The sequence below is a fragment of the Saccostrea cucullata genome, unplaced genomic scaffold (assembly GCF_032062105.1).
Source record: "Saccostrea cucullata isolate Sc308-1 unplaced genomic scaffold, CSIRO_AGI_Scuc_v1 ctg6953, whole genome shotgun sequence".
Classification (NCBI taxonomy): domain Eukaryota; kingdom Metazoa; phylum Mollusca; class Bivalvia; order Ostreida; family Ostreidae; genus Saccostrea; species Saccostrea cuccullata.
The window spans coordinates 5,206-31,750 of record NW_026927714.1 but is presented as its reverse complement, the minus strand read 5'-3'; the positions used below and the strand labels follow the sequence as shown (position 1 = coordinate 31,750).

General features: G+C 35.3%; 2 protein-coding genes across 3 annotated transcripts; one reads left to right on the top strand and one right to left on the bottom strand.

Annotated features, from left to right (window-relative positions):
• Positions 1 to 158: 158 nt before the first annotated feature.
• Positions 159 to 8,112, bottom strand: LOC134275319 (eEF1A lysine and N-terminal methyltransferase-like). Its single transcript, XM_062757596.1, has 7 exons — positions 7,973 to 8,112; positions 6,495 to 6,631; positions 5,836 to 6,064; positions 2,149 to 2,357; positions 1,742 to 1,865; positions 1,520 to 1,638; positions 159 to 297 (listed from the first exon to the last, which is right to left on the bottom strand). The coding sequence occupies exons 2-7, from the start codon at positions 6,584 to 6,586 to the stop codon at positions 159 to 161; spliced, it is 912 nt and encodes a 303-aa protein (XP_062613580.1). The 5' UTR covers positions 6,587 to 6,631; positions 7,973 to 8,112.
• Positions 8,113 to 8,215: 103 nt separating this feature from the next.
• Positions 8,216 to 22,664, top strand: LOC134275320 (target of rapamycin complex 2 subunit MAPKAP1-like). Of its 2 annotated transcripts, none has more exons than XM_062757597.1 (12): positions 8,216 to 8,263; positions 9,430 to 9,613; positions 15,292 to 15,380; positions 15,647 to 15,760; positions 16,000 to 16,157; positions 16,315 to 16,484; positions 16,635 to 16,811; positions 17,438 to 17,547; positions 17,729 to 17,836; positions 18,934 to 19,068; positions 21,776 to 21,907; positions 22,141 to 22,664. In XM_062757597.1, the coding sequence occupies exons 2-12, from the start codon at positions 9,480 to 9,482 to the stop codon at positions 22,341 to 22,343; spliced, it is 1,530 nt and encodes a 509-aa protein (XP_062613581.1). In that variant the 5' UTR covers positions 8,216 to 8,263; positions 9,430 to 9,479; the 3' UTR covers positions 22,344 to 22,664. The 2 variants fall into 2 exon arrangements, with proteins under 2 accessions (XP_062613581.1, XP_062613582.1); XM_062757598.1 differs by lacking the exon at positions 8,216 to 8,263 and adding an exon at positions 9,169 to 9,241.
• Positions 22,665 to 26,545: the final 3,881 nt, after the last annotated feature.

Genomic DNA, 26,545 nt, shown 5'->3' with positions numbered 1-26,545 from the left:
TTACAACTCAATAATTATCATCTTTGAATAGTTCAAACAAAAGTGTTTATCTATTCTGTTATAATACCATTGCACATATACATATAAAATATACATTAATACCAGCTATAAAATATTATTTTTGTTACAAGAAACTTCATTTTCATAAAATTTTCAAGTTACCTCCCCTGAGGAACAATAAATATGGCGAACTTCCTGAGGCCTGTCTCTGGGACATCCACGATATGGAGGGTGTACCGAGGTTCTGATGATGAGGATGTGAACAGGGTCAAGGAAACCTGCTCACCGTACAAGTTCCTGTAATATCAATTTTACTTCTGAGAAGTTAGGTAAACTGTAATATTCAGTGGTCATGATCTTTATGGTCAGCTGTAACATTATATCAATTACAAGTAATTTAAAGGTATATTTTTTTTTTTATTTAAGGTATAGATATTCTCATGTAGAGTTTTCAGATAAATAATTAGGACTTTTTGTGATATATTTATTTAAAATGCATTCATTGTATGAATTTATGAGTTTTCAATGTTTTTTAATTAACTTATATCCTTTCTATACATGTACTTTTGAAGTTTACAGGATCTATATGAACATGTCTGATGAACTGTGTCCCATATTCATTAAGGAGTACACAGCCTCCCCTTGTATACATAATCCTTTTAAGTGAACACTGTTTTCCTTTTTAGCTCTACTGGTCAGAGACCAGAAGAGCTTGTGCGATAGTAATGCGTCCGGCGTCCGTCCGTCTGTCTGTCTGTCCGTCTGTCTAGCTGTCTGTCTGTCTGTAAACAATTTTTCAAAATGCTACTCCTCCTACAGATTTGGTCCGATTTCAATATAACTTGGCACACAAGTAGACAACACTAAGATACATAATTTTGTGCATCAGTTTTTGATTTCAATGAACAGTGTTGCCATGGTTACTAAAAATAGAAATTTCTTTGAAATTCTTTCAAAATGCTACTCCTCCTACAGTTTTAGTTCTATTTGAATATAACTTGGCACACAAGTAGACTACACTAAGATACATAATTCTGTGCATCGGTTTTTGATTTCAATGAACGGTGTTGCCGAGGTTACTAAAAATAGAAATTTCTTTGAAATTCTTTCAAAATGCTACTCCTCCTATAGATTTGGTCCAATTTCAATATAACTTGGCACACAAGTAGACTACACTAAGATACATAATTCTGTGCATCGGTTTTTGATTTCGATGAACGGTGTTGCCATGGTTACTAAAAATAGAAATTTCTTTGAAATTCTTTCAAAATGCTACTCCTTCTACAGTTTTGGTTTGATTTCAATATAACTTGGCACACAAGTAGACTACACTAAGATACATAACTCTCTGCATCGGTTTTTGCTTTGATGATTGGCAAGGATCATTTTTCTATGAATTGCTGTTTTTAAAGTTTCAAGTCGCAACTGCTACTTTTCTCTTCCTCTGTTTTAAGTATAAACCAGTAGAGCTACAGTCTCGACAGAGACTTCTGGTTTAATATAGAGTTGTTTCCCTTACCTCTTACTTAGTTTCTGTCTAATCATGGCATAATACTGCACCTCTTTGATCAGAGTCTTCATTTCATCTACAGAGTTATATCGACTGATTTTATCTTCAGAGCTGCTTATTTCAAGTATCTACCAAATAAAAATATTACATGGAAAAACAAATTATGCTAACAACATGTTAGAAAATCTCATGATTTTTTAACCAATGTCAAATTTTGTTTCCTTTACTTACTGGTTTCATGTTTGACATTTTCTTGAATTTGGTGAACACAACAGCAAACACAGGTAGAGTAAAATCTTTGTCCGTATTTTCAGAATTCTCTGTTTCTATCTTATGAATTCTCACAGGCCATCCCCTACAAATATAATCCATAACACGCACCCTTCTTATTCTCAGGCCTAAATTTGGCTTGTGTAAATCTCTCTCTTAATTAACAATTATAGTCTTGTGAATTCCTGTTAACAATGAGATTTTATTTTAGTAGTACTAGTAAAAAATAATGTTCTGATTAAATATATCCAATAAAAGTTACAATTAAGAACATCCGAAATTCATTATGGCACAGAGTTACTTCTCAACAACTAACATGCGTAGTTCCCAATATCTCATTTTTGTGCAATAACTTAAGAGAAACTCACACTTCAGGGAAATACTGTAGAGTTTTATTCAATATATGGTCCTGCATTAAAGAAATGCAAATGTATCGACCACCCAGCTTCAGTACTCGTCCAATTTCACTGAACATTTTATCGATATCTTTAGTCACAGCATCAGAGTCGTCCACCATTAGGGCATCTAATGTCCCCTTGTCCAAGACAACACTAAATGAGGAATCTTCAAAATCCATCTGAAAACCAGACAAGCAAATTCAAAGAATTGTGGTCCCCCGCTTTCGGTGCCTTTGTGGGTGATATGTCATATATGAACGCCCTATCATATGTCATTTAGAAATTATCACCAAAGTTAATTTTTTTAAAAATAAGGTCAATCGTGAAGGGCAACGTCAAGGAATCAGAAATCATAGCATGCTCGGAAATTACTTATCGTAGGTAATGCACATGTCAAATATCAAAGCCCTATCTCTTCTCAATCAAAAGTTAAAAGGAACAAGACCCTGTATGGCAACAAGGCGAAATTTAAACTTTTCTTAAATGCAAATTAAATATACTGGTACCCAAATTTTGAAAAGTAGGTCAAACTCCAAGGTCAAGGTAAAAGGGTCAAAGTTCTTGGTATCCAATGAAAGGTCTTCTCACAAGCATTACTTATGTGAAGTATGAAAGTCCTAGCCCTTACCATTCAAAATTTATGGCCAAGGTTAATGTTTTTAAAAAGTAAGTCAAACTCCAAGGTCAAAGTCAAAGTTGTTGATATCCAATGAAAGGTCTTGTCACAAGGAATAAATATGTGAAGTATGAATGCCCTAAGCCTTCAAAAGTTATGGTCGAGGTTTTTTTTTAAAAAGTAGGTCAAACTCGAGGGTCAAGGTCAGAGAAGGTCAAATATCTTGGTATCCAATGAAAGGTCTTGTGAAAAGGAATAAATATGTGAAGTATGAAAGCCCCAGCCCTTACCGTTCAAAAGTTATGGCCAAGGTTAAAGTTTTTAAAAAGTAGGTCAAACTCTAAGGTCAAGGTCAAAGGGTCTAAGTGCTTGATATCCAATGTAAGGTCTTGTCACAAGGATTAAATATTTGAAGTACAAAAGCCCTAGCACTAACCCTTCAAAAGTTATGGCCAAGGTTAAAAACTCCAAGGTCAAGGTCAGAAGGTCAAAGTTCTTGTTATCCAATGAAAGGACTTTTCACAAGTATTACATATGTGAAGTATGAAAATCCTAGCCCTTTATACCCTTTTAAAGTTATGGCCAAGGTTCAAGTTTTTTCATTAGTACGGAAATCTCCAAGGTCAAGGTCAAAAGGTCAAAGTTGTTGATATCCAATGAAAGGTCTTTCCACAAAGAATACATCTGAGAAATATAAAAGTCCTCGTGTCTACCGTTCAAAAGTTATGGCTAAAGTAAACTAGAAATATGTCCATAGGACACGAATGCACCGCCGAGGATATATTTAGTAAAGCAACATGAAAATTTGTATGTGTATAAAATTTGATCAGAATATCTTGAATAGTGATGCAGCTGAATTGCTTACATTAGTATGTATCAGCATATGAAGTTTAACATTAATTTCATTTAAGTGAGGTCCCTAGATGCATCATCCATGCAAGTTTGGTTCAGGCATGGCTTATAGTTACTTGGGAATGAAAATATAGGTCAGCTCCAGCATCCAAAGCAAGTCTGGTAGTGTCCATCCCTAGATGCATCATCCATGCAAGTTTGGTTCATGTAGGACTTACAGTTACTTGGGAATGAAAATATAGGTCAGATCCATCATCCGAAGCAAGTCTGGTAGTGTCTAGATGATCATCCTTGCAAGTTTGGTTCAGGTAGGGCTTATAGTTACTAGAGAATAAAAATGTAGATCAGATACAGCATCCGAAGCAAGTCTGGTAGTGTCCATCCCTAGATGCATCATCCATGCAAGTTTGGTTCAGGCAGGGCTTATAGTTACTTGGGAATGAAAATATAGGTCAGATCCAGCATCCGAAGCAAGTCTGGTAGTGTCCATCCCTAGATGCATCATCCATCCAAGTTTGGTTCAGGTAGGGCTTATAGTTACTTGGGAATGAAAATATAGGTCAGATCCAGCATCCGAAGCAAGTCTGGTAGTGTCCATCCCTAGATGCATCATCCATGCAATTTTGGTCCAAGTAGGGCTTATAGTTACTTGGGAATGGACCTGCTACAAAAACTTTAACCTGGTCACTCATCTGAAAAATGTAGGTCAGATCCAGCATCCGAAGCAAGTCTGGTAGTGTCCATCCTTAGATGCATCATCCATGCAAGTTTGGTCCAAGTAGGGTTTATAGTTCCTTAGGAATGGACCTGCTCCAAAAACTTTAACCTGGTCACTCATCTGGAAAATGTAGGTCAGATCCAGCATCCAAAGCAAGTTTGGTAGTGTTCTGACATCCCGAGATGCATCATCCGTGCAAGTTTGGTCCAAGTAGGGCTTATAGTTACTTGGGAATGGACCTGCTCCAAAAACTTTAACCTGGTCACTCATCTGGAAAATGTAGGTCAGATCCAGCATCCAAAGCAAGTCTGGTAGTGTTCATCCTTAGATGCATCATCCGTGCAAGTTTGGTCCAAGTAGGGCTTATAGTTACTTGGGAATGGACCTGCTCCAAAAACTTTAACCTGGTCACTCATCTGGAAAAAAGTAGGTCAGATCCAGCATCCAAAGCAAGTCTGGTAGTGTTCATCCTTAGATGCATCATCCGTGCAAGTTTGGTCCAAGTAGGGCTTATAGTTACTTGGGAATGGACCTGCTCCAAAAACTTTAACCTGGTCACTCATCTGGAAAATGTAGGTCAGATCCAGCATCCAAAGCAAGTCTGGTAGTGTTCATCCCGAAATGCATCATCCATGCAAGTTTGTATCAACATGTGAAGTTTGATAACACCATCTTGAATGGTATGTTTAAAACTGAGCTAAACACTAATTTAAGAAAAGTGAGGTCAAGGTCAAAGGAAAGGTCAAGGTCAAAAAATGTTGATGCAGTTCTATAGCTCTCATCAATATCTATCAGCATATGAAGTTTGATGAAAATATCTTGGATAGTTTCTTTGAAACTTAGCTTTGAACAGAGCTAAACGCAAAGTGTGACGGAAGGATGAAAGGATGGAAGACGGACATGACAAACACTATATGCCCCGGCCATATTCATGGTGGGGCATAAAAATTAAAAAAATTTGTGTAAAAGTGGGTCAAACTCCAACGTAAAAAGGTCCAATTTGGTGGTACCCACAGAAAAATCTTTTCACAAGAATACACATGTGAAATATGAAAGTCATAGCTCCACTAAATCAAAAGTTATGGCAAGGTTAAAGTTTTTGTGACGGAGGGACAGACAGACAGACGAATGAGATTTACTGTCCCCTCGCTTTCGCGAAAGTGGGGGACAAAAACAGGTTAATACTACATGCAAGTAACTCAATTTGTCACACATTGTCTACTTCGTCATCAGACACCAATGGGTGATCTTGTCAAATACATAGCATTCTTAACATTATGACAAGTAAAAGATAAGATCATCCATGGGGGGTTACAATGATAGAAGACTCTCACTCTTTATGTAAGAAAAATTATCTATTCTATTCGTATGAAGTTCAGAAAGCACATTTCAAATGTAAAATAAAATTTCTAAAAAAACCTATTATAAACATATCCTCATCCAATATAAATTTAACAAAATAACACCTTACATTGAGCGCATCCATTTTGATGTACTTCATGTCTGGTCTTTGTGCCTTATTTCTGTCGATCATCTGTCGCACGACCACGTCGCTGATATCGATGTTTGTGATGTCATGGTGACCAACATCGTACAGATTCTCACTCAGCACCGAGTTACCACAACCGCTTACCAGGATCTTGTCTGATATCTTCACGTACTTATGTAGAACTCCACAAAGCTCTGGATATTCTCCATACCTAGAGCAGAACATAAGCTAGAAGTGAAGCTAATACGTAAAAATAAAATGTGTGTTACAAAGGTATCAATAACCTTATATTTTTTATGCTAAAACTCAAAACTAAAAAAAATTTGTTTTGTTCACTTGGCAGCTTCATCATTTACAAGGATCATTCAATCATCAATTTATAAATTTGGGCTCCTTATATATTTCAAATAAAATCTATAATGGTAATGAGAACTTTCTATAAATTACATTCAAAATATTACACAATTTTCAGCATTATCGAAACCATGGGTTTTCTATTCGTTACACTATATTCTCCCACGGGTTGAAAGTAGTGTAACAGAGAGAAAACCTGTGGGTTCCAATGATGCAATTACAGAAAAAAACATACATAGCATTATTATTCTGATCATTAAGTAATAATGATAAAAAGAGAAAAATACCACTCAAATGCCTTTGTTCCTCGCTTTTTGAAAAAATTTTCCCAATACTCAGCCGAGTGGAAGTCTTTGTAATTTTGAGGAAGCAGATTCATGTTGTTTTTTCAGCATTTACATATTCATCTACAATGATGCAAATCCTGCCAAAAAATTCATACCGGGTATGTAAAAAAAAAAATAAAATATTTAGAGCACTGAATAGTAACTGCATCTCTCTCATTACACTTTGCGAATGTCAGACACCTTGGCCCAAGGACATCTCGGCCCAATGACACCTCAGCCCAGACAGGTCAGCCAATCTATATGACACCTCGACCTGAGCTAAATTTCAATGCAAAATATATTATATTTCCTATTCCAGAATTTGGATTTAAATAAAATATAATATTGAGCAAAAAAAAAAAACAACATCATTTTTTCTTCTAAATTATAAAGAAACTGCCTCTAAGGCTCTAACTTATTACCTACAAGTATAATCAAAATGAGAAGAAATAATTAAGGTGCTAATTCATTAACAAAGAAAATGCCAAGGTGCATTCTTTAATGGAGTGTCAAGTGTGTGTCATATATACTGGCAAATATTTATGAGGGGTTAATTACGAGCAGGACTCTTTAACATTTCTTATGAAAACACTCATGAAAGTTAATTACTTGATACAAGCATATTGTATTCATATTTCCTATTTCATATAACTACATTTTTCTCATTCTCGCATTAACCTCCCAAGCCAAAAAGAAAATTTACCAACATGTTTACATGTAGTCCATTCCTTTTCACAGATAAATCATCATAAGTGACATATCCCATGTTTTAAATCCCCAGGGAAACAATGCAAAATGATACAACAACATACATTTTTATAATAGAAATATATTCATTTAATCATAAGAAAGAAATGCTACTACGTTAATGGAATAAATCATTACTAAGCATATATATCGCACTTCCACAAGAGTGAGATGCGGGTTAAGGACTTACATAGATTAGAAATGATATCATAGACCTCTCCCCCTTCCCAATTTGATTTTTATGAAGAAAATCTATTAATCGTCAGAAAGAATTATTTTAAAAATTGAATGAATTTATAATAACATTAATTCAGACACTGGATTAATTTTTTCTGTCACAAAATTTTACTTAGGCCGTGGTGTCTTTGATGTGGGCTGATGTGTCAATAATTTTGAGTCGACCTGTCAGGGCCAAGGTGTCAATCGTCATGGGCTGAGGTGTCACTGGGCCGAGATGTCTGTCTAACCACTATGCACACTGCATGTATTAAAAAAGGGAGTTTTACAATGACAAAGATTTTATATCTGATTGTCTGAATTTAGTATGAAAGTTTTTTTTACAAACTATGTAGAATTAAATAATATCCAGTATTACAGGTTGTTAGTTGACAAAGGTAAAGCAGAGGATTCTTTCCCGATTTCCTGTTCTGCTGTATATAGAACAAGTATGGGAGAATGCCTTTTACAAGAACGAAGCTTTTACAATGTTTACAAAAAGTGGAGTGACACTGCGTAGAATGACGTTTGTGAGGGTTATTGTCAAACACGTGGGTCTCTTACTATGTAACTGCCAAAAGTTTAGGCATTAATTCTCACTTTTTTCCAAATTCACGCAATTGTCTGCAAGCACATTTTTTTTCCATCCATGTTGTCTTGATACTTATAATACCAATCTTGCATGTCAAATTGTAAAACGTTTTTTTGATCAAGATGAGGGAAGCTGTCTTTTGTACCTTTAATTACAGAAGAGCTATGTCAGGAAGGTGATGACGGTTTTCTATACCTCTTTTTTCTGTATTAAATTATGGGTTACGATTGCATGATCTATTGTATGATATTCTGATTGTTTGTTGTCCGAACTTCGTTTGATTTTCTTTTGAATGCCATTTTCCTACAGTGATAAGAGCTGTTTCATTATTTTGCTGCTGAATAATGTGCCTTATTTTATTATCTGAAAGCCTGAAACTGTCAGAGGATCTTCACTTGCATTTAAATATACTATGAAAAAGAAAAGAGATGACTCAGATGATTATCTTTTGATAATTATTAGTATAATTTTAAACACGACATACTTTTTGGAAATTAGTTTAATCATTTTACCTTCTGTGCATACCAGTAAACCCCACCATGTTCACTCTAATAAAGCTGCAGAGTACATGTACAGTTGTTTGCCAAAAGTGAAGATAATTTTATTTTTTCTTTATATATTTCAATGAAAACAATATTTTGTAAAATCGCTGGTATGACAACATTTCTCGACAGATTTTATCAAAAATTTTTGGATAATCCAAGAAATTGTTGTAGTTAAAAAAACAATAGTTTTTATCTGATAAGCATTGATACTTTAAAAGTATTTTAATTTTAGTTTGACATGAATTTTTAAGTCATATATTCACAATGAATTATATAGTCAACATTGATCTTGAATTTTTGAACTGATGTTTAGTGATGAACTATATTTTACTACATATTAAACGTGTAATGATCTTTTAAAGAAAGATAACTACACATTTTCTGGTTTAAGTACTGAAATAAATAATTAAATTGGACTAAAATTGACCATTTACCTAAGATTTTACAAAATGTTGTTTTCAATGAAATATATAGAGAAAAAATAAAATTATCTTCACTTTTGGCACGCCACTGTATTTCTTTTTGGGTTATACTAGGAGAATTGAAAATTTTATCAATAAAGAGAAAAAAATTGGAAACAGGCATTAATACGAGCAGTGATTGAGGGAGTGTGTGTAGCAAGCACTTCTGTCATTCTTTGAAGCTCATTTTCTCCCTATTTTCGATTGATAAAATTGCCAACTCTTTGGGATATATGTATTATATCAACAAATCTTTAATGTTCTCTATTTGTAAAAATTACAAATGTGCCATTTTACAGACATTTTAGCATAAACATTTATTTATGTCTTTACAGATTGAGCTGAAATTGTAGTACCAAAACAGATTTCACAAAATAACAGAATCATGGCGATGATGGACAATGCAGCCTTTTTACTCTCTCATATACGTAATTCATTTATAACAAGTGACGATACTGGCATGTGTGAATTAATTATTGAGAATGATGAAGCCGACAGAGATACTAAAAAATTTTCAAGGTATGAAATTAGCTCCTACCGTAAATCTGGAATTTTACGTCGATTTAATTTTGCGAAGCTGGCCGGGTCAAAAAGCTGTTGATTATGTTCCCCAAACGGAGTTTGGGAACATATTGTTTTTACTCGGTTTCTTATTATTATTATTTTTTTTTTTTCTTATTTGTCCTCCGGTACTTTTTTGTCCGGAAGTGTTCTCAGAAACTGTTCACCCAACTAAGTTAAATCTTTTTAGGGTTAATAGGTTTGTAGTGTAGGTGTGCGGAACGAAGGTCATTTTGCCTGCATACGCCTGCACGTGCGGGCGCGTGAAATGAGTGAAGTGACAGATATATTTGAAATAGCCATAACTTTTGCATTTTTTAACGAAATGTTTTGAAACTCATTATATAAGGATATATTGGTAGTGTAGTAACTATGACAATGTCAAATTAGCACGAACTCACGCGCATGCACGTGCACTTCACTTTGATTGGCTGAAACAAAAATCTCGATATCTTTTCTGTTTTTTGACGAAATGCTTTGAAATTTTGAACATAGTCATGCCTTAGGATATGCTACAATTTGATATATACAAATTTTCATGAAAAAGCGTCATGCACGTGCGCTTAAATCTGATTGGCTGAAACTTTGAATGGCTATATATCCTTTGTTTTTTCATGAAATGCTTTGAAATTTTAAACACAGACATGCATTAGGATATACTGCAATATGATATACAAAAAAATTCAAGAAATCACGCGCATGCAAGTGTGCTGCAATCTGATTGGCTGAAACTTTAAACAGCTATATCTCCTTTGTTTTTTGACGAAATGCTTTGAAATTTAAAACATAGTAATGCATTAAGATATCCTACAATATGATTAAGAAAAAAAATTCATGAAATCACGCGGATGCACGTGTGCTGCAATTTGATTGGCTGAAACTTGAAATTGCTATAACTCCCTTGGTTTTCAACCAAACAGGATGGGATTTAGAACATAGATAGATATTAGGGCCTGCTACAAGAAGGTATGGTCATCATGCACGTGCACGCACCTGCGTGCATTTAGAACGAATGAAATTAAAATACACTTGAATGAGTGATTTAAAATACTTTTAGACTAAATGCTTTAATATATAGTATATTTAAATATATAGAAAGTGTAGACAAGATGATATGATCATTACGCACGTGCATTCACATGTACACGCGTGCAATGTTAAAATTTCAATATAATTGGTATCCTTCTGGGAAAACGTTGTTAAAGTCAAAAATGCACCGATGTTGTCTTCTTTAAAAAAGGCTTACATGGAATATGGCACAAAAAAAGGAGTTGGGGAGTGTTTGTTAATTTTTATGTTTCCAAATTTTGGGAATTGTCATTGGTGCTCAAATTAAAAAAGCACTTAAAATTTTCCTAAAAGTCTATAAGTTACATACGTACATACAATCCAGTGATTTTTTTAGGGCCGATTTGGGGCCGAAATTTGGCCCCAGTCCCAATTGAAAATATGCTTGTATTTTCCCAAAATGTAGTGGAAGTTTTCCCAAAGAAAAACTTACAAAATAGGTGATCAAATTCAGTTTGTTTATTGCATGTTTTTCAGTGAAGTTCAAGCAGTTTTTGTTGTTCAGCCATGTTGGATTTCTTCATAATTAGATACTTCATGGTGGCAGAGGATAGTTTTTTTTGCAATCAAAACGTTTGACTGACGGTTTACTTAATATTGAGCTGCTTTTAAAATGTGCATTGAAAAATTTTAAATTCCCTCTACATGTAATTATGTTCCCCAAACGAAGTTTGGGAACATATTGTTTTTACTTTTTCTGAATTTTTTCTTTGTTCTCCGGTACTTTTTTGTCCGCGAGTGTTCTCGTAAACTACTCATCCAATCTAGGTGAAACCTTTTTAGGGTCACTAGGTATGTTATGTAGATGTGCGGAACGAAGGTCATTTTGCGCGCACGTGCGTGCATGTGCGCGCACGTGCGTGCATGTGCGCGCACGTGTAACACGTGAAATGACAAATATAGTAGATTTAGCCGTAACTTTTTAAATATTGGATGAAATGCTTTGAAACTCATAATATAAGGATATAATAGTAGTATAGACATGATGACTTGGTCAAAATAGCAAGATCTCGCGCGCATGCAGGTGCCCTTCGCTGCGATTGGCTGAAACTTAAAGTCTAAATATCTATTTTGTTTTCTGACAAAATCCTTTGAAATTTTGAACATAGTCTTACATTATGAAGATCTACAGTATGATATATAAGAATAATCCTGAACGCACGCACATGCACGTGTGCTGCAATCTGATTGGCTAAAACTTTAAATGCCTACAACTTTCTTGGTTCTCAATAATACAGGGTGAAATTTCAAATATGAATAGATATAATGATTGCCTACATTATACTACTATCAAAAGTAAATGCATGGACGTGCATGCACATGCGACCGCACACAATGTATTAAAAGACAGTATACTTGAGTGTTAGATGTTCATGCAGAATTAAGAACTTCTAAATGTCAAGACATGTAACATACTGAAGCATGCAGATCTTTTTACCCTTGACCTTGAAACTTAGGTCAAGGTCACTGGTAACCTGAATAAAATGTTGATATTAGCTATTTACCAAAATCACCTTGACCTATGAGCTTGAAATCGACCTTAACCTTTGTCCTTGACCCAAGGGTAAAATGAAACATGAAGTACATGTACATGAATCTAGAAACACCTTTCAGAGTTTATTTCGGTTGACAGGTTAGAAGTTAAAGAGGTGGTGGTTTTTAATGACCTTGACCTTTCATCCAAATGTCACAATCAATCTTAAGTTCTTGGAATAAGATACAAGATTCAACTCCAACGTTAAATAGGTTAAGAATAAAAATAACCCCCCCACACACACACACACACAAACAAATCAAATTAATGGCAACGTAGAGAATCACTGTTAAACTCAAATAACACCTCGGACCCACATAAAATTTCAAGAAAACTGAAAAAAAAAAAGCTCGAGGAAAGTGTATTAAAATATTTCATTTGAGTTTCCAAAGTATATAGAAATTATTAATTTATACAGAAAAAATTACAAATCCTGTCGTGTTTAAAATTAAAGTGCAGATGACCAAAGTTGGCATATAAGCCTTTTATAGCCTATTCATTCAGATGTCGTTAATAGCATTCAATTCTACTGATTTGAAATAATATTTTAATACCAAGCATCCTTTGTTTAATTTACCTTTGAAATTTATTTGAATTTTTTTTGAATTACGCAATCCCCAGAAATAGCGATTTTCGGTATATTAAAAATCAATATACATGTACGCTCCTTCGTAAAATAATCAGATATTTGCATTCATGAAAAAAATATTAATAAGAAGGTGTTAAACAATATAGGTCACATTAGCTGACACGAATGTCTTTTTAAACATCTCTTGTAAAACCCAGAGAGTAGCCCCCTATGCATTGGAAAAAATGAATAGTTCCGGTCAAAAAACCTTCATATATTTATTTACAAAGTATATAAAATTTACCAGGCACAGGTATCAGAGTTGTCAAAATGGACTGAGAGGAAATATTAAAAAAAAATTCTGAACAAAAAGGAAAATCCCTTTTCCATGTATGGAAATACTATTGAATAAGTTCATTTTGATTGGTTAGATATTGGCGTGATACCCTTAGTCGACTTTATCCCTGCCTTGTCGTCGGAATAAAACCAACTTTGAGCCCGAGGTTAAAATAAGTAGAGAAATTAAATGTGAATCGATATATTAAAAATATGACATTTGCTTGAAAAATGGTAAATTTATATATGTATTTTTTTCTTTGATTTGCGGGATAGAAAGATATGTTAATCGCTTAATCAACATGCCATAATCATCTTGCATATGCATGTACATGTACGTGTGCGCACATGCAAAACAATATATCGTTGATAGTTGATATCATTGTAACTTTTATATTCTTAAATGAAGTCCTGGGATACTTAGCATATTTATAAAAGGTCTTAGAGAAATAAGGCACGATAAGGGACATGGGGAGCGTTTGGGGAACATCTGTAACGGTCCCCGTTACAATTAGCACTAGTTATAGTATGATGTAGTCCCTTGAGAAATTTGAAGCTTTTAGGAATAAAACATGTACAACTTACACAATGAGCCCTAAAGATGGCGCAGGGATAATCTCAAAATTTCATGTGAATCAAGCCTATTTTCACTATTTTGCCACAGCCGCATCTGCTTCCAGGCCCGTGCTGATGACCTAAGCTACCACACAAATTGCAGAATAACATTTGTACATACCAATGAACAGCAAGAGATATGGGCTCAACCACCTCGTTTTCAAGCTACAATTCATCCTATGAACCCACCCCGCTTTTCTGGTGAAATACCGGTAGAGCGAGTTTTGAGCTTAGTTTTGTATTTCTAGTCCATATCCCCTATACAGTAGTAGTGACACTAAAGTGTCATATTTCAATAAAATATACAAGGCCACCAATTCCCTCCAAATGCACCCATAAAATATTCTAGCTATAAAATTACCTACAATATGCATTCAAACCTCCGGTTTCTCTATTTTTTCTATTTTTTGACGGTACTTTATTCGAAACTATCCTCTGCCACCTCATACCACTATTGTTCTTGATGCAAGTAATTAGATAATTCATACCAAGAATAGTCTTGATTTGTTTTCACAATTGTTTGTTACAGTAATACAAAGACAAAAACAAAGCTTTATCACAATGCTTTTATGGGACTGGGTTTTTCTGGGAGATTCCCAATTTAGTCTAATTGACACTGAAATTCCCAATTCTAAGGGCCCCAGCCCCCAGTCCCAAAGTACTGAAAAAAAAACACTGCAATCTGAAGCAATGCCAATGTTCTATAATCAGATAAAAATAATAAAAGATCTTAACTGTGTAAGGTTTCATAACATTTTATTAATTAAATCACACATGTAATAAATTATATAAAATAATGTTAGCTTTTACGAGCTTTTTGATAAAATCATTTTGTACCGAGTATAAGAAGAGAAAAAACGTCGTTAGTTAATATTGAATTACATAATACATATTATTATATAGTCTATATTCCCTATATAATCTTTACAAGCGCAAACAGTTCATAACACTAAATATTCACTGGATAAGGGTCCGTGCACATGCAACAGCATTGTGACGTCACAATCAATACCTCAAACAACGTTGTAAACAGTGATTGCAATGGCCACAGCAAGCTGCGTTTCTGAGCAGTAAAAATATTATACAAACCTATTTCAGGATTATTTTTAAACATTTGGACATCTTACGAAGCAAAACTCGGAAAGGAAAACATGACATACTAGTACGAAGATGACAAACCATATTCAGCACCAAAAGAGTCCATAATTGTATATTAAACAATGTTTTGTTTTTTTTATTTGAGTTGATTTATTTTTAAGAAAAATATTTTTGTGAATGCAACGCACGCGCAGATTTGCTATTAATTTATCTACAGTAAAAAATTTCCAGATTTACGGTATTACATTTTGATAATACATGTATTCAATCTGTGATTTTCCACAAGCTTTGATGTGAACAGGGATCTGTTCCCTGTTCTATCTACATATGCAAGGATATTGCTCCCTGTAAATGTAGAGTTAAATAAAGTATGTTTCTAATTTTTCCAAAATTTGCATCTTTTGTATAATATTTTAGGCTTGATGGATCCTTAACTGACAGTGGAACAGAGTTTTCAGATCATGAGCTTTCTACTTCTTACGACATTCTTCCAGACATGGGATATGGTCTGTTTTTTGTACATGTATTACATATTAATTACCAATAACTTGGTAATTAAGTGTCTGTCATTTTTCCCTCTTTTAAATTCACCTTAGTATGATGACATTTACCTTATAGTTAAGCATAGATAATAATTTTCTTGATGTGCAAGTATGCTTTCATTTCTTCAGCTAAATCGTGTAATAATTTAAGATTTTAGAAAGACGTATAATTTATTAATAATTAAGAAAACTTTTGATGATATATATATTTTAACAACACACTTTGACAGGACATAGATTAAGATCCAACACTGCACAGCGACTGGAAAGATTAAAGAAGGAGAAGAAAAGTCAACGAAAAGTCAAAAACATCTCCTGGCGTGACTGTCCATCAGACTATACAGGTACTTGCTGGTTGTTTGCCTCCTGTAAATGTATATGACATCCATGTAATGTGACATCCATGGCGTATATTTAAACTCTTTGCTCTTTTCCCTCAGGCAATTTTACTTTCATAATTATTTATATGCATTGTGGTGGTGTAAAATTTGTTTTGTGCACACGAAAATTAAAACGTACTTTTGATAAAAATTTGTTATCTATTTTGAGATTTAATTAAGAAAATCTTGTTTCCTTTTTTAAGCGGAAGATAAAGGTCATTTGTTTGAGAAGAAGTCACTGCCATACCCAGACTCGGACCCAGGGGAGTTCTCAAAAGCTTCCAAACTGTCTCAGCAAATAGAGAACTACGCCAATCTAGGAGAAAACCCATTCCTTGAATATGCAAAATTTGATGGAAGGGTGTGTTGAAAATTTATTTAGGGATCTTATATTTTTATTTTATCTTTCAAGTAGTGTAATTATACTACAAGCAGTTCAATTCAAATGTCTCTGTAGATATTATGTCTTTATAAAAGCCTTTTGTCGATTTTCCCCCTATAATTTTGTATTTTTTTAGGCAAGTGTGGGGACTCTCTCTAAGAAAATTGACATCTTTTTAACCATGTGTCCACCAGGAATGAGGGAATATCCAATTACAGTTATTGTTGTAGCAACAGCTAAAATTCAAGGTCTGATTGGTCTAATTTGTTGGCAATACACCAACGAAGAAAGAGAACCAAAGCTGAAGTAAGACATTTGAATTTAACTTTTTTCTTTTTTAAAAATATTTTTGAATGGGCACAGATGATTTGTACTTTAGATTTATGTTCTTCATCTGAGAACTTTTAAATATGATAATTTAGTAGATGTACTTATAAAAGTTTTCCTGTTGTGCAGTGAGAACATAGAGATGTACTGCCTTCACATCGCTGAAGACGATGGTGAAGTAGACACAGATTTCCCCAGTCTGGATAATAGAGAACCTGTCTCTAAGTTTGGATTCTCTAAGCTGGCTCTGGTAGAGAAGGATATTCCCCCTCCTGCCAATAACCGCTCCACTCACGTTGTCACTGTGTAAGTAAATGTATATCTACAACTACTACATGTAATATATTATCAAAACTACCAAACATAATATATACTGTAAATCACTTTTTATTCGCGAGAACTTTATTTTCGCGTACTTACGCGAGACAGTGTGCTCGCGAAAATTTAATTCTCGCGTTTAATAGTATTCCTTAAGATTATATAGAGCAATAACCACAATTCGCGAAAATTTTGTCTCGCTAATCACGAAATTGTCTCGCGAAAATAAGGTGTCGCGAAAATTTAGTGATCTACAGTAATCAAGACTAAAGTATGCCAGCACAATTAATGTGGTTTTATGATAAATAATATTTTCTTGATACAATGACATATCTGGTAACTGACCTTTAAAGGATTGAGATCAAAATTCAATATCTGACAAAAAACTGAATTCAGATAGTTTTCATCAAGACATACCTGCTCTCCTCCCCCCAGAAAGTTACCATAGAAATTTTCTTACAATGTCTTGTAATGAGAGATTGAATTTATTTATTAGATATCTTTTTAACACATCACTCATCAATATTACAAGCTACACACAGTTCTTATCTTAGAAGAACGAAAGCCTCAATATCAAAGACTGAAAGTCCAGTGATTTTTTTTTGTATTTTCAGACATGTTCCAAACAGAGGATTTAACAAATTTCAAGTAGAAAATATGAATACAACAATCCGAGAAATTCTACAGAGAGTACTCAAGAGGAGGAAAGTTAAAATAAGACCAGGTGACCTCTCTTTTACATTACACACATAAATTGCACATTATATCTTAGACTAAACACAGACTAATGGAAGACAAGATTTATGACAAAAATTCATGTTTACTGTTTTTGTTCCTGCAAGTATTTATGTTAAAATTTGATTAGACTCTAACTAAAATGGTAGTAAACAGAATTTCCTCTGCAGGTCAGCAGTACAATATGGAGAAACAGAGTGAGCCTGGTGTGTCCTTAGAACTAGATGCTACTCTGGCCAGCATGGACACACTCGAGTTCTGTCTTGTCAGGGAAAACAGTCAGTATTTTCTGTTTTTAGCTCACCTGAGCTGAAAGCTCAAGTGAGCTTTTCTGATCACCTGTTGTCCGTCCGTCCGTCTGTAAACCTTTCACATTTTCAACTTCTTCTCAAGAACTACTGGGCCAATTTTAACCAAACTTGGTACAAAGCATTCTTGGGTGAAGGGGAATTTAAATTTAAAAAAAAAAATGAGGGGCCAAGTCCTCTTTCTAGGGGAGATAATCAAGAAAATACAAAAATAGGGTGGGGTCATTAAAAAATCTTCTTCTCAAGAACCACTGGGCCAGAGAAGCTGAGCTTTATATGGAAGCATCCTTGGGTAATGTAGATTTTAAATTGTAAAAATTATGACCCCTGGGGGTAGGGTGGGGCCACAATAGGGAATCCATGTTTTACATAGAAATATATAGGAAAAATCTTTAAAAATCCTCTCAAGAACCACTGGGCCAGAAAAGCTGAAACTTATGTGGAAGCACCCTTGGGTAGTGTAGATTCTAAATTGTAAAAATCATGACCCCCAGAAATATGGTGGGGCCACGATAGGGAATCCAAGTTTTACATTGAAACTTTAAAAATCTTCTTTTCAAGAACCACTGGGCCATTTAAGCTGAAACTTTCGTGGAAGCATCCTTGGGTAGTGTAGATTCAAAATTGTTATAATCATGACCCCTGGGGATAGGACGGGGCCACAATAGGGAATCCAAGTTGTACATTGAAGTATATGGGAAAACAACTTTAAAAATCTTCTCAAAAACAACTGGACTAAAAATGCTGAAACTTATGTGGAAGCATCCTTGGGTAGTGTAGATTCTAAATTGTTAGAATTATGACCCTTTAGGATTTTCAAGGTCAAGATAAGTATTACAAAGGGGGAAATCTGTTAAATGACAGAATGGCCAAAGTTACTCAGGTGAGCGATGTGGCCTATGGGCCTCTTGTTTACATTTGGGTTCGAAATTATTTACCAGTAGTGTGACAAAACTTAATATTTGGATATTTAAGCATTAATGACCAAAGAAATCTACCAAAATGTAAACAATTACGTAATAAAGAAAATATAAATGTTCATTGAATTGATTTTAATTGCTGATCAGGTACAAGAGGGGAAGTGGAAGATGAAAGAGAAGGTGATTTGTCAACCATCGCAGACTCGCTGACAAGTCACCAGTATAAAAGTTACATAGTCAACATGATACACAGGCTGAGAACTAACACAGAAGTCCAGCTAGGTAAGCAGTGACATAGTCAACATGATGCACAGACTGAGGACTAATACAGAAGTACAGCTAGGTAAGGAGTTACCTAGTCAACATGAAACACAGAAATTCAGCTAGGTAAGGAGTTACATAGTCAACATGATACACAGACTGAGGTCTAACACAGAAGTCCAGCTAGGTAGGGAGTTACATAGTCAACATGATACACAGACTGAGGAATAACACAGAAGTCCAGCTAGGTAGGGAGTTACATAGTCAACATGATACACAGAAGTCCATCTAGGTAAGGAATTACATAGTCAACATGATACACAGACTGAGGTCTAACACAGAAGTCCAGCTAGGTAAGGAGTGACATAGTCAACATGATACACAGACTGAGGTCTAACACAGAAGTCCAGCTAGGTAAGGAGTGACATAGTCAACATGATACACAGACTGAGGACTAACACAGAAGTCCAGCTAGGTAGGGAGTTACATAGTCAACATGATACACAGACTGAGGACTAACACAGAAGTCCAGCTAGGTAAGGAGTTACATAGTCAACATGATACACAGACTGAGGTCTAACACAGAAGTCCAGCTAGGTAGGGAGTTACATAGTCAACATGATACACAGACTGAGGACTAACACAGAAGTCCAGCTAGGTAGGGAGTTACATAGTTAACATGATACACAGACTGAGGTCTAACACAAAAGCCCAGCTAGGTAAGGAGTTACGTAGTCAACATGATACACAGACTGAGGACTGATACAGAAGTCAAGCTAGGTAAGGAGTTACATAGTCAACATGATACACAGACTGAGGACTAACACAGAAGTCCAGCTAGGTAGGGAGTTATGTAGTCAACAAGATACACAGACTGAGGTCTAACACAGAAGCCCAGCTAGGTAAGGAGTGACATAGTCAACATGATACACAGACTGCGGTCTAACACTGAAGTCCAGCTAGGTAAGGAGTGACATAGTCAACATGATACACAGACTGAGGACTAACACTGAAGTCCAGCTAGGTAGGGAGTTACATAGTCAACATGATACACAGACTGAGGACTAACACAGAAGTCCAGCTAGGTAGGGAGTTACATAGTCAACATGATACACAGGCTGAGAACTAACACAGAAGTCCAGCTAGGTAAGGAGTGACATAGTCAACTTGATACACAGACTGAGGACTGATACAGAAGTCCAGCTAGGTAGGGAGTTACATAGTCAACATGATACACAGACTGAGGACTAACACAGAAGTCCAGCTAGGTAGGGAGTTACACAGTCAACATGATACACACTGAGGACTAACACAGAAGTCCAGCTAGGTAGGGAGTTACATAGTCAGCATGATACACACTGAGGACTAACACAGAAGTCCAGCTAGGTAGGGAGTTACATAGTCAACATGATACACAGACTGAGGACTAACACAGAAGTCCAGCTAGGTAGGGAGTTACATAGTCAACATGATACACAGGCTGAGAACTAACACAGAAGTCCAGCTAGGTAAGGAGTGACATAGTCAACTTGATACACAGACTGAGGACTGATACAGAAGTCCAGCTAGGTAGGGAGTTACATAGTCAACATGATACACAGACTGGGGACTAACACAGAAGTCCAGCTAGGTAGGGAGTTACACAGTCAACATGATACACACTGAGGACTAGCACAGAAGTCCAGCTAGGTAGAGAGTTACATAGTCAGCATGATACACACTGAGGACTAACACAGAAGTCCAGCTAGGTAGGGAGTTACATAGTTAACATGATACACAGACTGAGGTCTAACACAGAAGTCCAGCTAGGTAGGGAGTTACACAGTCAACATGATACACACTGAGGACTAACACAGAAGTCTAGCTAGGTAGGGAGTTACATAGTCAGCATGATACACACTGAGGACTAACACAGAAATCCAGCTAGGTAGGGAGTTACATAGTTAACATGATACACAGACTGAGGTCTAACACAGAAGTCCAGCTAGGTAGGGAGTTACACAGTCAACATGATACACCCTGAGGACTAACACAGAAGTCCAGCTAGGTAGGGAGTTACATAGTCAGCATGATACACACTGAGGACTAACACAGAGGTCCAGCTAGGTAGGGAGTTACATAGTCAACATGATACACACTGAGCACTAACACAGAAGTCCAGCTAGGTAGAGAGTTACATAGTCAGCATGATACACACTGAGGACTAACACAGAAGTCCAGCTAGGTAGGGAGTTACATAGTCAACATGATACACACTGAGGACTAACACAGAAGTCCAGCTAGGTAGAGAGTTACATAGTCAGCATGATACACACTGAGGACTAACACAGAAGTCCAGCTAGGTAGGGAGTTACATAGTCAACATGATACACACTGAGGACTAACACAGAAGTCCAGCTAGGTAAGGAGATGCTACTGCAAAATGATTGATCAGCTACATTGCCAAATTTGGTATCATACAATGATAATTATATTAGTTATTACTACAAGGTGAGACGTGAAAGGGATAGAATTAAAGAGGCTTATGATTTCATTTTCAAGTGTTTTAGCCCAAGTAAAAAAGGATTTTTTTTAAAATGGCTTTCGCCTATGAATTGGAAATTCAATTATTTTAGGCATAATACATACAATTTTATGCAGGTTGTATTACTGAGAAACTATAATTTAGTTTATCAGGAAGAGAAAGATAATATTGCAAATTGAATGACATTGAATGTCTCTACTGTAGGAATAAGTGGAGAGAAGGTAGAAATAGACCCAGTAGGTACAAAGGGCTCGGTCAAGTTCCTACGACAGAAAGCTGCTACTTATCCAGCTGATACGATAGCATCAGCAGACATCATAGAGGAAAAATCAAATGGTAAGGAGTATTGGACTTTTCAGACTGTAAGAGGGTCAAAGTGTACAAGCTTTTGTAACAAAAAATGTTGAAAATGTTCATGATGTCTGTACATTAATTTGTGGAATTTTGGCACATTATTTTTATTCATGTTGATAGTCATAACTTGTATGAAAATGCAAATATTTTTAAGAGCAGATGATAAATAATTCACCACTGTTAGAAACATTTATATCTTTTAATTGTTATTCCAGGGAAATCGATGTTCCGCTTGACCTACTTTACAGATAAAGACAGTTATAAACATCATGATTTTGAAACTGATGACGATATCGCTCATGAAATAGTGCAAAAAATTAAAAACATTCTGGAAATGAGACTCAGTCCTGTACGCAAAGATTACATGGCAAACAAAGAGAGGAAGCTAAAGAAGAGAGAGTCATTAAGATTTAGTTAGCATTTATCATTATACAGTAAAATTATCTAATCTACCCGGTACACACCATTGAGGTCCATGGAAATTGGTCAGATTAGAGATTAGATTGAATTAGAAGACATTTTAAACAATTGAAATTACTGAAAGGAACTTAAAGTTAAGATTGTTGGACAATATTTTGGAATACACAACATCTCTCATCCAGATTGGACAAGTTTTACTGTAAATATTTACAGTACTGAATCAGACTATCTCAGGTGCAATTTTTCCACAAATTTATATAGAAAAATTGCTTTAAATAATATATAGAAATAAATATAAAAATCTTTAAAATAAAAAGATCTCAAAATGCAAACACTTTATCAGTTTTTTAGCTCACCTGAGCCGAAGGCTCAAGTGAGCTTTTCTGATCACATTTTGTCCGTCGTCCGTCCGTCTGTCTGTCTAGCTGTCCGTCTGTAAACTTTTCACATTTTCGACTTCTTCTCAAGAACCACTGGGCCAATTTTGACCAAACTTGGTACAAAGCATCCTTGGGTGAAGGGGAATTTAAATTGTTAAAATGAAGGGACATATCCCCTCGCAAGGGGAGATAATCAAGAAAAGACAAAAATAGGGTTGGGTCATTAAAAAATCTTCTTCTCAAGAACCACTGGGCCAGAAAAGCTGAAACTTATGTGGAAGCATCCTGGGGTAGTGTAGATTCTAAATTGTTCAAATCATGACCCCCGGGGGAAGGGCGGGGCCACAATGGGGAATCAAAGTTTTATATAGAAATATATAGGAAAAATCTTTGAAAATCTTCTTCTCAAGAACCACTGGGCCAGAAAAGCTGAAACTTATGTGGAAGCATCCTGGTAAAGTGTAGATTCTAAATTGTTCACATCATGACCCCCGGGGGAAGGGCGGGGCCACAATGGGGAATCAAAGTTTTATATAGAAATATATAGGAAAAATCTTTGAAAATCTTCTTCTCAAGAACCACTGGGCCAGAAAAGCTGAAACTTATGTGGAAGCATCCTGGTATAATGTAGATTCTAAATTGTTCAAATAATGACCCCCGGGGGAAGGGCGGGGCCACAATGGGGAATCAAATTTTTATATAGAAATATATAGGAAAAATCTTTGAAAATCTTCTTCTCAAGAACCATGGGGCCAGAAAAAGTGAAGCTTATGTGGAAGCATTCTGGGGTAGTGTAAATTCTAAATTGTAGGAATCATGACCCCCGGGGGAAGGGCGGGGCCATTATAGTGAATCAAAGTTTTACATAGAAATATATAGGAAAAATCTTTGAAAATCTTCTTCTCAGGAACCACTGGGCCAAAAAAGCTGAAACATATGTGCCCATGGAAGGATCATGGGGTAGTGTAGATTTCAAAATGTCTAAATTATGATCAGTGGGGTAGGGTGGGGATGCATTATGTATAACAAGGGGGAAATCTGGTAAAGAACAGAATGGTCAAAGCTTCTCAGGTGAGCGATGTGGCCCATGGGCCTCTTGTTTTTTCTCCTGGTTAAGATTTTTTTTGCACTTGTGACTGACGATAAAATGATATGTTTAGGTTTATAAGGGCTTGTGGAATCAGTATTGAGAACACTGTTAAACAGAAATAATTTAATTTTGTTTGTATTCTAGTCTCTCATTGGTTGATTTCCAAAAAGGAACGCAAATTGTTTCTCAATAACCTGGTTTGGTATGGGGACACACCCCCTTCACAACCAGCTGAATCATCTGTATCCACGCAATCCCCTCATTTCCAGTCCTCGGGCTTCGTGGAAAATTCCAGATTTATTAAATGTACCTTAAACTTCAAACAGTAGCGTGATCTTACCTCATGTAAACAAACATCATGGGTGCTAGATCTGTGTATCAGTTATTACCTCCCCTTGTTTCTCATCACTTCCGTTACTAAGGATATATTATTGAGCTGCAAATTTGAACTCATAAAAAGCAGCACAATTTTACACCCACAGTTGTTTAATTATTTTAAAATCAAATTATAAGGAATGACTCTAATTCTTGGCCAAATTATTCGAGTATAACCTGGTTTGGGTCAGTTTAAGCTTTATAATCCGCGAAGCGGATTTATTTATAAAAAAGTGTAAACTGACCTTAACCAGGTTATACTCGAATAATTTGGCCAAGAACCATATTATACTTGAATAATTTGGCCAAGAATTAGTCATTCCTAAATTATTCAAGATTTTTAAGGATGCATACTGCCAATTGAAAAAATTTGTATCAAGATATATCATGATTTTTACCCAAAAATCAAGATAATATCATGATAGTTTTACAAGCAATTTTTACAAAACATCACTTCCATTTCTTTTATTTACTTAATATAAAAGGGTATACTGATGAAATTGTACTCCCACAACGATTATGTAGGTCACAGTTGTATAGGTGAAAATTAACAACTTTATAATAATAATTTGTAGTATGAAAAAAGAAAAAAATAATGCTCAGAGGAACCAAATTGTCGATAAAAGTTGTATTCACAATAGTTATTGTTATTCATCAGCAATATTCCTTGTGGGTTTTTTTTTCGTAAAAAATTGCTGTGGCTTCATAATATCTTGTTGAACACAATTTGGGGGGGGGGGGGGGTAAGCTAGACCACAAAGTTAACAATGTGATACAAATATTCTTAACAATTGCCTAGGATACCATAGCTATCATGAAGTGCAATTATCAGAAAATTTTGTTACCCTTTGAATGATCTGGATTTAGAATATTGATATATCCCATTATTTGTTAGTAGCATTTATGTGGAAATGAGCTTGGTTCTCATTAATAATGAACCTGATTCATTCTCCAAATCTGTGCAAATTTGCTCAGACAATTAAGGTCATAACATACCGTATATACTCGCCTATAAGTCGGATTTTTTGGAGCTAATATCTTGTCCAAAACTCTATGTCCGACTTATAGGCGAGCTATAAAATGAATGGTATTATATTAAGTCAGTCCCTGTGATATATAAGCTTATTAAATACAACCGACTTATAGGCGGACCGACTTATAGGCGAGTATATACGGTAATATATTTCATAAATTGACAAGCTCCATTGATATTCCAACACAAAGCTTAGACATTTTCTTTTTCTAAGACCTTGAGATTGAACGACCTCCATTGGTTCAAGTCACTGAACCATTTATTTGGCCTCAGATATATTAAGGACAAGAAAGAATAATTTCCAATTCTTTGACCATGTCCAATTCACTTTTTATGAAGATCATGTTACTTAACCAGATCATAAGCGACATGTATAATTTTGCATAATTTCTGGAGTCGGCCAAAAGAGACATAAGATTCTAGTACATTTACTTAACAATAAATCATGAAGTTGATCTGTTTGTATGCCAGTACTGATACACTCCAATTTGTCACTATCATTCTGCAGACTAATTAATATGATAGACATCTTTTGATCTATGAAGAATACATTACATGTATGTACACAGATAGGTACTAGTCTACTTGTCTCATTTTATATATTTATGATTTACAAGGCTAGTTGCATGACCATAGAAAAGCATTAAATTAATTTTTTATTTAAAATTCTTGTTTAATTCTTTTATTTAATTTGATGAATCCATTTAATACCACATGGGGGGGGGGATTTTTCAGCAGAGTACTGATTTCCAAACAATATCAAATAAAGCTTTGTCTAGCACCAGAACACTTCACCCAGTGGTCCAGAATTTTACAGACTTATAACAACACTGTTGCTCATTACAATTTTGTACTTTGTTTGCATCCTAGATGCCCAAGAAAAGATGAGAGAATTAAACAGAATCAAAAGGGTCCATCCCTAAGACAAACCCACTGAATCAAGAGCTATGAATTTCACAATTTGGGAAGAGACACCCTTGCACATTATAACCTGAAAATCCCAATCCTAGTTCCAGAAACCCTGACCCAGGGGCCGTGTATTTCACAATGTTTGAAGAGACGCCCTTGCTCATCATAAACATGCACGTAATTTTTTTTGCTTAATATGCAAGAGCAGAGAAAAAGAATGAGTGTTTTTTTAATGAATGTATACCCATGAACATGAATTCAACAGTTTTGGTTTGGGTCTAAGAGGCAAAATGACAAGGACCATAAAATTCAAAATTTCTGTTTCTCTTTATTCCTGGATTCCTTTTCCAAAAATTAGTTGAAATTGCATCAGGGGTTTCATATAGAAGCTAAAACTCTTCAACGGTAAATGA

What these genes read in the sequence shown, in the direction of transcription:
- LOC134275319 (XM_062757596.1), bottom strand. Translation starts at nt 6,586, where the DNA reads ATGAATCTGCTTCCTCAAAATTACAAAGACTTCCACTCGGCTGAGTAT. An exon ending in TCAAAATGGATGCGCTCAAT is followed by an intron (nt 2,358 to 5,835) that starts GTAAGGTGTTAT and finishes TCTGGTTTTCAG; the next exon opens with ATGGATTTTGAAGATTCCTC. An exon ending in AGACAGAAACTAAGTAAGAG is followed by an intron (nt 298 to 1,519) that starts GTAAGGGAAACA and finishes TTGATATTACAG; the next exon opens with GAACTTGTACGGTGAGCAGG.
- LOC134275320 (XM_062757597.1), top strand. Translation starts at nt 9,480, where the DNA reads ATGGCGATGATGGACAATGCAGCCTTTTTACTCTCTCATATACGTAAT. An exon ending in TCTTCCAGACATGGGATATG is followed by an intron (nt 15,381 to 15,646) that starts GTCTGTTTTTTG and finishes ACACTTTGACAG; the next exon opens with GACATAGATTAAGATCCAAC. An exon ending in CTGTCCATCAGACTATACAG is followed by an intron (nt 15,761 to 15,999) that starts GTACTTGCTGGT and finishes TCCTTTTTTAAG; the next exon opens with CGGAAGATAAAGGTCATTTG.